Source organism: Punica granatum, chromosome 2 (assembly GCF_007655135.1).
Source record: "Punica granatum isolate Tunisia-2019 chromosome 2, ASM765513v2, whole genome shotgun sequence".
In the NCBI taxonomy this organism is placed as follows: domain Eukaryota; kingdom Viridiplantae; phylum Streptophyta; class Magnoliopsida; order Myrtales; family Lythraceae; genus Punica; species Punica granatum.
In genome coordinates this window covers 15,076,754-15,087,463 of record NC_045128.1, presented here as the reverse complement: position 1 = coordinate 15,087,463, position 10,710 = coordinate 15,076,754, and the positions used below count along the sequence as shown (strand labels likewise).

The following is a 10,710-nucleotide window of genomic DNA, read 5'->3' as shown; positions in this document are numbered from 1 at the left end:
AAGGATGCTCCAAAAAAATAAGGTCCTTGCTATTTAGTAACATAACTTGTTATTTAATAAGAGTTTTGTTATATTCAAAATAATAAGTTTCTTATAAAATAACAAGTTTTTTTATTATTTAGCAAGTATTTTATTATATTAAAAAATAATAAGTTTCTTATTAAATAACAAGTGTCTTGTTATTTAATAAATTTCTTATTATTTCATTACAGACAACCATCCGACTTTCTGCAACTTGACACCCTCTGATTAGTCTCTGTAATCCCTCCTTTTAAGAAGGCTCCTGATGGAAGTTTAATCATTCAATTAATGTAAGTCCTGTTAATTGATTCAGCATTTTTATAGTTAATTACTTCTATTAGTGATGAAATTAACAATATAGTTGACTGTTTGAATAGGTACGACACTTACGTAAGACCTTTCCCAGACGTCGACGTCATCTACATAACGGTCGGGAATGAGGTCGTCCCTGGAGATCTTGGTCAGTATGCTGTACCAGCAATGCAGAACTTCTGGAGCGTCATTTCCAGCGCCGCGAGATATAGGCATCATTATGTCGGTCTTTACGTCAATCCTAAAACATTCTTACCCGCCCTCGGCAGGTGCTTTAGCCCCCGAAGTGAGCAGTATGATGACCTGGTGACGGTGTCAAGGACCCGGTGATGGTGCGATTAGATTATGCTCAGTTCACTGCACGCAGTCCGTTTGTCCATGACCAGGGCTATCAGTACTCAAACCTTCTCCATGCTATGGTGGATGCCACCCATGCTGCAGCGGAAAAGGTGAACATGTCTTCAGTGGACATCCTGGTTTCTGAGAGCGGCTGGCCCTCTGCTGGCAATGGGAACTTCACGACCCTGGCTCTTGCGGCGACTTACAATTGGAATATCTGGAAGTTTTTTTAAAGGCAACCGGGACACCAAGAAGGCCCTCTAGCACCCTTACCTGACATATCTTCGCGATGTTCAATGAGGACCTTAAGCTCAAAGGGTTAGAGCAACACTGGGTACTCTCTTCTACAATACCAGGGAACCCATGTACCGGGTTTTCGGCTAGTGATCCATCATCAAGACAGACAAGCAACGATAATTCATCATATGTTCATTTGGTAACGGACAATGAACCACAGCTTCCTGTGCAAGCATGTCAAAGTTGAATCAAGCAGAAGCAAGTTTTATTCCTTTCTTCATCTGTTGGCTTCTCAACTAAGAGTAGCCTCCACCGTTATAGCAGAGAACCCAAATCCAAGACAATAATATGATCGCAATGACCAATTCGCTTAAATCCACACTTCTTGATTCACAAAAGAGCATATTGATCCAGTAATCCCAACGCAATGACCACATATAGTTCCAGCATATGTATATATATAATCATTGAAAATCATGGATTCTAAAATCGATAGTCCGTGTCATAGCTCAAAGGCGAGACACTAGCGTCTGGCCCAGGAAAGGGTAGTCCGTGTAACCGACAACGGGATCCTGGGTATAGAAGGTCTTCCGGTTGTACTTGCTCAACGGCGCATTAACCTTTAACCGGTGGACTAAGTCAGGGTTTGAAATGAAGAGCCGACCATAGGATACCAAGTCTGCATCACCATCAATCACTGCTTTCATCCCAAGTTCTCGGGTAAAACCTCCACTGCAGATGAAAGTGCCCTGATATGCTCTCTTCCAAGCCCTCATAAACCGAGCTTCTTCATCTTCATTCCCTTGCCTGCTGGACTCTGTTTGGCCATAAGCCGTATAGCGAGGCTGGGTCACATGGAGGTAAGTCAGGCTTGAGCATGACTCTTCTTGGAGCTTGTTGAGCCTCTCGATGACTGCAAGACCCAAGTGCAGGGGATCAGAGTCCATTGCATCGAGGTGGTCAATGGCCGGCGACATCCTGACTCCGACCCGATCAGCACCAATTGCTTGGACAACTGCTTTGACCACCTGCATCAAAAACCGGCATCGATTTTCAATTGATCCACCGTACTCATCTGTTCGGTCATTGATCCCATCCTTCAAGAACTGGTCGATGAGGTACCCATGTGCCCCATGTATTTCAATCCCATCAAAACCTGAACATGTTATGCCATTTTTACATTTAGAATACAAACCACAGAGCACAATTGATAAATCAAATCGATCAGCAGCACTTATCTGATCTTAGAGAACTCTTTATGCTTTTCATTTCACGCAGAGAAATATAAGCAAAACAGGAAAATAAACTATTGAAACTCATGGTACATCACACAGTTGTGTATAATACCTGCTTCAATGGCATTAATCGCTGCCTGTCGATAGTGTTCAACAACTTCCAGGATTTCGAGTGTTTTAAGGACCCGAGGTTTCGGGTAAATGCCATGAGAGCCATCGGGCATAAGGATTCTCCATCTCTTCGAGATAGGCACACCAGTTGAAGAAATTGGTGCAGCCCCATGAGGTTGATAAACTGATCCAAGGAAAAAACAAAGAAAAAAATTAGTGAGCTGTCATCATCATATCAAGACTGCTAACACAGAATGAGAAAGCACTTCAAAAGACCATTCGTATCATGTTATGTTAGATACAAGTTATGGAAACACAACTCAACAAAACCATCATGTTATGGGTTGGATTCTGTAGGGCCATTCATTTCCAACTCATTCTGATTTCAGTCATTGTTTGCTGAAAACGATAAACTGAATTCGACCATCAAACACCAATAGGTCTGAGGGCTCCTCAACTTCATTTTCTGTTCAACTCTCTGGATGAGTATGGGGCACACCTTGGTGGGAAGCTCGGCCAACATGCCACAGCTGACAGAAGATTACACTGCCTTTGCTATGAACAGCATCAACAATCTTCTTCCATGCTCTCACTTGCTCCTCATTGAAAATCCCGGGAACATGTGGAAACCTGTAAATTACACCACCACCATCTTTTGAGTTCATGTACTACTAAGTAATAGCAAAGGAAAGGTCTGAAGGTGTTCAGTTGTCATCAGCATTATACTTGAGAAATTCGAGTAGTCAGGCCGACCGAGGTGCAAGTTTGCTTGACATTAAGCAAAGGCAACCTGAATGGGATACGTACCGTGTTGAAATAACCCAATTTGAAGCAGTATAAAAAGAATTTTACGCCCGAAATTGAACTAAACCTGCTGCATACCTTCTCTTACGAGCAATCCAGTTTTTCCGCTATCAAGAAATAGCAACCCATCTAGACTATCTTATGAAGTTATTCAACTCATCTAATAGAAACAGATTAAAGTTTTTCCAGTCTTACAATTTTTTGTCTTTAAGCAATACTTAAGAAAACCGTGAGAAACAAATCGAATTGCAGTTTATAAGACAATATTATTATCAAACTCCTTGTCTATGAGTTATTAATAATATTATTTCAATTCATTATTAATAATAGGCAACATTATCACTTTTTAAAATTGAGTTATTACTTTTAAAAATATTTAAAACATTATCAAAAATAATTACATAATAGCAAATCACGCGGTGCAAGTACGGGCTCTTGTTACTCAAAACACGCAAGATCATAGATTAGTTCAAGAATCTATATTAAGAAAGCATTTATGTCAGATGATCTAAATGGCGCGTCCCAATCCAAATATTTGTCAGATATAATATTTGTTAGATATGCTCCGCTCTCCAAGATACTTTTTTAGATGTAAACCCAGGTATTCATAAGCCCAATTGGATCCCGACTAATCCAGTTGAGCCAGGTTATCCCAATAAGGGGTAAAACTCTCCCAATATGAATTTTCCACATTCACATGGACTGGAATCCGAAACCTTACTTAAGCGAAACAAACACCGAACCGCTTGAACCAACCAACGTTAGTTCCGCTCTCCAAGATTTGATTCCTTCCCCACTATCCCAACCATATCTTATATCTTATACATAAGAATATATTTCCTTTTAAGAAACTTCATTAAGAAAAAGCTATGCAGACATAAAATATAGTTTCATTATTGGCTTAATTTGAAGACGTAATCTAAATTTCTAATCTAATCTATATTTAGCTGATAACTATTCAGATTCCACCTTGTTCATTAGAGATTTTGTTCACTGGAAATTGCAAGAAAAAAAAAAAGTACTTAAAAGTTGCTCCCTACAGTTAAGCCAAACTGGACCCTTCCCAGCTCTTTCCTGCTTTTAATCCGAACCTTTGGTGGACTAAGTTTACGATTACCGGAATGTAAGAGTCCAAGACCCACTCAAAGTACCTTGTGCCAAAAGCTAAACCAATGTTCGAGCATGATTTCGATCGAGGACAACCGTGATCACACCAAAAAACAAGAGAAAATAAAGAGGAGCAAAATATCCGATAGCTAATGGCTTGTTTGGTTTCAAAGTGTGATTTTAAAATTACACTTTAAATTAATTTTACCTACAACAAAATAAAATAACTCATACAAAGTAAAAGGGTGAGCCTCATTTATCCCACTCTTTTTTCCACAACAAATCAAAATAATTCATATAAAGTCAATGGGTGGCACCCATATATAATCATTTATATCACTCTTTTTTTAAATCAAAATCTGATTTTAAAATTCTATATTGAAACTTTGAAGCTGCGTTTGGTTTTATAGTAGGATTTTAAAATTATATTTTGATTTTGAAAAAGAATGGTATAAATGAGACCTACCCTTTGACTTTGTATGAATTATTTTGTTTTGTTGTGAAAAAAAGTGATATAAATAGGGCCCACTATTTGACTTTGTATGAGTTATTTTGTTTTGTAGTGGGTATAGTTAAATTAGAATTGTGATTCTAAAATAACATTACGAAACCAAAAGCAGCCTGAAACTTTTTGGTGCGAGTGAGTCGTGGAGTGGCCGATCATGCCTTGCCGACTATTCGACCCACTGATGCCCACTCATAAAAGCAAGATGACGAATTCCCACAAATGCCCCTTCACCTCGTGGAAAATTACAAGAAAGAACCTGCTTACCCGCCGGCGGTGTCGGAAATCATGGTCCCCTCTGTGATGAGGAAGCCTCCAGGGGTGGCCCTTTGAGTGTAGTACTCGGCCAGCGCCGGCTGCGGGATCCCGTTCAATGCCCGGCACCTAGTCATCGGAGCAAGAACCACTCTGCCCCGTCTCACCCAAAAACGGAATCCCCGTTATTTTTCAGTTGGAGACAAGCAAAAAAGCCAGAAAAATCAGGCAATAAACTCCCAAAAAAAATAATAATAATAAGAACAACCCAAAATTTATCGCAAGCTTAGAAGGGTGAGGAGGAGAGGAGGACCTGTGAGAGAGGTTGAACTTGCCCATCTTGTAGGGAGTGAAAAGATCCGCCATTTTTGCCCACTGAAGAGAGCTCACTGACTGATCGAGGCCTTCCGAGAAGTGAATAAAGAAGAAGAAGGTTTATTGACTCGGGTCGTCGATTTGGGCGGCGGAGGAACGATCGGAGAAAGGGAGAGGAGGAGGAGAGGTTTGTTCTTTTCGGCCGGGGTCGTCGGAGGAATAATTGTCAGGGTGGGTGTGGACGCTGTCTGATCTATGACCTGTTGATGCTTTTGCATTTGTACTAAGAAAAAGGAAAGGCACTATGGAGCACATGAAATTAAGGCACGTGAAAAATTGGAGTTGCAAGTTGCAATTGTTTATGTCCGTCTCTTGGTCGGTGTGAGTGAGTGTTGTCGGGGATTTTTCTTCGTAAGGTCGCGTCATGTTTATATGCGCCAGAGCGCACTCACAGAGAAGGCACCCCCACGATGGAGCAACGGAGCATCACATCAGACTCGAGCTTCATTTGAAAGTGCCGTGCTTAATCGAGAAATACTAAAGTAAAATTATTGAAAAAATAAGTATTGATTTCAAGATAAATTAAAATATTTAGAAGAAATTAATTTAAAATTACTGAAAATAAGAAAGGTAATTAGTTGAAACAGAATAAATAGAAATAGATTTTATAAAAACTTATTAACGTTCTTGAGAAAATCACAGTTGCAACCGAAATTTCAACCCAAAATCCAAACCGTGATTTCAAGAACTCACACTAAATACCAAGTATGCTTAAAATTATATATAAAAAATGATTATGAAATATCCAATCGCAATCGCAATCACAAATGACCTCTCAATACCTTTGGGACATCTAATTAAGTTACTTTTCTTTTTCATAATTATCTTCCAAAGCAAATAAATAAATAAATCAGTGCTTTTTTGTCCTTTCATTTTCATGGAAAAATCAACTTGAATCAATCAAACAGCATAAGGCATACCTCTAGGTGTGTTGCCAATTGACTGCATCCTCATCGTAAACCAATGCCAGCAATTTGAATCTTTCGTGATCACAACCATTGTGCATTTAATATAAATACTTTAAATATATCTTACCCTATCTTATATCTTATACTATTATAGTTTACTTCCTGTACACTACACGGACCTTTTCTTATTTATTTAGTATTATACTTACTCGAACAATTAAATTATGCAATAAGAGCTTCATGTATTCAATACCAATCAAAAGCATGTCCATGCACAAGCTCACTCAGCATTTCTACCCTTCCGAATATATTTTCTTCCCAATCAAGGAAGTTGTTACCCAACTTGATAAGGTCCATTGGAGAGTAGGCCCAACTTGATGTGATGAATTAGCCCAACAATGAATATCAAATTCAAGACGAGGTTATTTTCATTCATGAAGATAATGCTACATAAGGATGATTCTTATTTCTTTTATTAGTCTTCTAGAAAGAAAATATGTTCATTGTCTTTGAATTTAGGAAGAGAATATCATAATTTCCTATTTTATGTTTGGGAAGTATCTTAAATGTTAGTTTTCTATTTTATATTAGGAAAGCTCCTTACATGTAAGTTTCCTATCTAAGAGTCTAGATATTTGTCTTGAGTCTATAAATAGGGATTTCTCATTGTAAGAGAAGACATGGTTGATTAATAATATTGGAGTTTACTTTGTGCAATCTTTACGTTCTATATCTCTCGAGTTATCCTAGAGTGGTAAAAATCGTTTTTGTATCCTTGAATTAGCCTCCTAAGATGGTGATTCGGCTACACGATTATTAGAGTGGTGATATCTGTATCTCCAAGATAGTATTTTATCTCGACTTCCTTTCTCTAAAGTGGTGATATTTGTATCCTTAGGGTTTGAAATCTCATCCTCTCCTTCCACATTTGTCATCTCATACCATGCCAATATCAATTTGGTATCAGAGCTATGGCTAGGAATCCTATTTGAGGGCGCATTGTGCAGAGCTACGTCGTCAGATTGAGGGGTTGTAACGGCATCTCGAGCGACGACTCGTCTACACATCAAGTCAATCGGTGGAATCAAGATCAAGACTTTAGCATCAAGATTGAGATTCCAACATTCAAGGGCAAATCTCAACCTATTTATTTTATTGGTTGGCTTTTACACCTTGGAGCGAATTTTTGATTATAAGAATCTCCAAGAGGAGAGTAAGGTGAAGTTAGTTGCTCTCAAACTTAAAAGTTATGCTTCCTTATGGTGGGAGAATCTTAAGAAACAAGGGCTCGTGAAGGGAGAAGCAAGAATATGACATGAGAAAAGATGAAGACGAGAACTATCGGCAAGATGTCTTCATGCAGTTGCACAATCTGAGGCAGCGAGATCAATCAGTAGAAGATTACACGATGGAGTTTGAACACTTGATGTTGAAGTGCGATATCTCGGAGCCGGAGGAGCAAACCATTGCTCGATATTTAGGCAGACTAAAAGGGGAGATTGTTGAAATCGTATCTTTGCAACCCTATTGGAGTTTTAATAATGTTAGGAAGCTTGTGTTGAAAGTTGAGAAACAACAAAATGAATGTCGCAAGGGAAGCTTCAAGGTTGTTGGTCGTGATGGAAACTTCAACAAGGGGAGTGCAACGTCTTCAAAGTCCACACCTTCATCAAGAGCAACAAACATGAAGACTGAATCTATGGGAAATTGCAGAGACACGTCTAAGCAAGTTGGCTCATCGACCACGAACTCCAAAAAGTGCTTTTAAGTGTCATGGTTTAGGGTATATTGCAGTAGATTGTCCAAACCGCAAGGTAGTCACCTAGAGGGAAGAAGATTTTGAAGAAGTCGACGGAGTTTGTGAGGATGAACGTGCGGAAAAAAGAAGAAGAAGAAGAAGAAGAAGTCACCTATGCTGGCCGAGGTGATATGCTTATAGTCCAGAGGAGTTTAAGCGCCACGTATGATGAAAACGAAGAGTGGCTTCGACACAACATAATTCCACACCAGATGTAGCACCCATGGCAAGGCATGCAATGTCATAATTGATAGTGGAGCATGTGCTAACATTATTTCAGTTGAGATGGTTGAGAAGCTGAAGTTGAGAATGGAGACTTATCTACGCCCTTATAAATTGAAGTGGCTTAATAAAGGAACTGAAAGTGAATAAGAGATGTCCAGTTTCATTCTCAATTAGCAAGATGTATCATGATGAAGTATGGTGTGATGTTATTCCCATGGATGCATGCCATTTGTTATTAGGTAGACCATGGAAATTCGACAAAAGAACTCAACACGGATGGTTATCGAAACAGCTATACATTTACGAAGGACAGACAAAAAGTTGTTTTGGGCCCTTCTAGAGCACAAGTTGTGTCTAAGGTTAATCGAAGTGAAGTATGCACTTCGTTGGAAAATTAGAATTTGAGACACTTCTGGGGAGTCTACATGTAATTTATGCTCTCATTGTATTTGAAGAGTGTTAGCACCCCATTTGGCTCACCAATTCAAGTAATGCACATCAGCAATGATTCAGGCCCTGACTTGAGTATCGATGCAGAAGAGGACTCGACAGAGTGGCAAGTTGCTATTCATTCTCAAGTCAACAGAAACAAGCAGATGATTCAAGCACATGATAGAAGAACATACAAAATTATCCAGCGACGTACAAAGTATATAGAGAGCCTAAACAGCATCCAAACCGGCGTTTTCAGTATACATCACCGACAATGTTATTTTCTACTGGTTCACTCAACCATCAGAAAATATCTAATATTAGACTCCAAAATCCCTTGCGGTACCAAACAGATGAAAAGTGTCTTCAAACACATTTCGCAGATCATCTGCTCTATAAAGAATAATTTTCTGTATACAGACAACTTTTTAGTGAGAGTCCAAAAACACCGGTTCACCAGATAAAAGTTAGTGCCCGATGTCAAATGCAGTCACATCCAACAATTATACAGAGCATGAGCATTACTTCAGATTGTTCTTTGGAAGTCACGTAGACACCTCGAACAACTCCCGAGTGGCAAAACAAGCATACCTTTCAACGGAAAACCATATCCGGAGACTGCTCTGACAGAATATCGGCAATCCAAGTTAGCCATGCATTGCTCCAAAAACTACAGCGAACAGACGCAATTGGGCAAATCAGACTGCAATATCCCTTTCAGTTTCCCGAATGACCTCCGAATGGTAGAAAAGATCATTTTGAATGGAAATTCATAACTGGAGGTCCTTTTGACAGAAACTTGACATTAGATGGTTGGCCAATACAGTGCTACTCATCCCAAAACTCAATGTAAAATCCTCAGATGAAATCTCACAAGTCATCTAGGCCCTCAGAACAATGCTTTTAGAGTCTCAGATGCACTTTTTCAATCCTTCGGGGTCTGTTCTCAACGAACAAAAATTGTAGCAATCTCCGGATCATCTAACCAACTCAGAAAGCATTTTGAGAAATCCGGTTTCGGACTCCTAGGACGTCTCCGGTTTCACATTTGCAATACCGGCTTATTGGTCAAATTTGCAATCTGATTGACAATGCACATCATAATGACCAATGCAGAATGCAGATATGAGATACGCATTCCGAAACGACTAACTTTACTCTGATCTCTTGAAATGAGCAAAATCGGCTTCCGAACCCAAAAACCACACGAGCATTCATTTGGGTAAAATGGATGATTTCGGGCTCATTTAAACCGTTTTCACCCGCACATTGACAATTCGACGTTTGTTTGAGCGACAAACCTCGAACACGCAATTAATCGAAACCCGAACTTCGTCCTGAATTTCCCTCAAAGCCCGTGGGACCCATGGGCTGCCCTAGGGCAGCCGTAATTCTCCATGACCGGCCTCTCCATTACCTCTTGTCTTCTCTTGATCAACTTGCCCAAACAAATATCTAAGTCTTTCAATTTTACACTTCAAGTTCAATTCACCATCAATGCATTTGGCTCTTCGTCATTAATGCATTTTGAAGAAGTCTCCATCCCTATCTTGATTAAAAATTCGGATCCCCCTAATCCTTGCCCTTAATTGCACTTTTTCTCACTTAATTGCACTTAATTTCACCTATATATTGCCCAAATGTCATTAACTTAATCATACACCTCCTAGCCATCTCTCTCAAGCTTTCTCACTCTTCAAATGCTCTCCAAGACTTGAGAAAATTGCAGCAAGTTTCAGCAAAGCAAAAACCAAGCAAAAACCCTCAAAACTTAAGTCAGAATCACAGTATTCACCATCCCGGCTTAAATCCAAACTTCATATCCCACATGTTCTTGTCTCCCTCTATCCATTTCCGAGCTTAGATTTTAAGTTTGAAGCATCCAACCCATCGGAACAGCCCACCACAGAACCAAACAGATTTTTGCTCTCTCGGGTCAAAAATGGCAACCCGAGTTTCATGCATTTTCGGACCGGTTTGAACTGCCAAAACCCATCAAACACCTCCCCACACAACCCTAGGGTGTCAAGGAGTCGAGAAATTTAA

The 10,710-nt window shown here is 39.5% G+C and overlaps 1 protein-coding gene across 1 annotated transcript; it reads right to left on the bottom strand.

The window, feature by feature from the left end:
* Nucleotides 1-1,243: 1,243 nt before the first annotated feature.
* On the bottom strand, nt 1,244-5,646 carry LOC116196762 (12-oxophytodienoate reductase 3). The gene is made up of 5 exons (XM_031526643.1): nt 5,240-5,646; nt 4,939-5,079; nt 2,755-2,885; nt 2,257-2,439; nt 1,244-2,065 (listed from the first exon to the last, which is right to left on the bottom strand). Exons 1-5 carry the CDS (start codon nt 5,290-5,292, stop codon nt 1,419-1,421), a joined length of 1,155 nt encoding a protein of 384 aa, XP_031382503.1. The 5' UTR covers nt 5,293-5,646; the 3' UTR covers nt 1,244-1,418.
* Nucleotides 5,647-10,710: the final 5,064 nt, after the last annotated feature.

What these genes read in the sequence shown, in the direction of transcription:
- LOC116196762 (XM_031526643.1), bottom strand. Translation starts at nt 5,292, where the DNA reads ATGGCGGATCTTTTCACTCCCTACAAGATGGGCAAGTTCAACCTCTCT. An exon ending in ATTTCCGACACCGCCGGCGG is followed by an intron (nt 2,886 to 4,938) that starts GTAAGCAGGTTC and finishes TGTAATTTACAG; the next exon opens with GTTTCCACATGTTCCCGGGA. An exon ending in TGGCCGAGCTTCCCACCAAG is followed by an intron (nt 2,440 to 2,754) that starts GTGTGCCCCATA and finishes TCCTTGGATCAG; the next exon opens with TTTATCAACCTCATGGGGCT.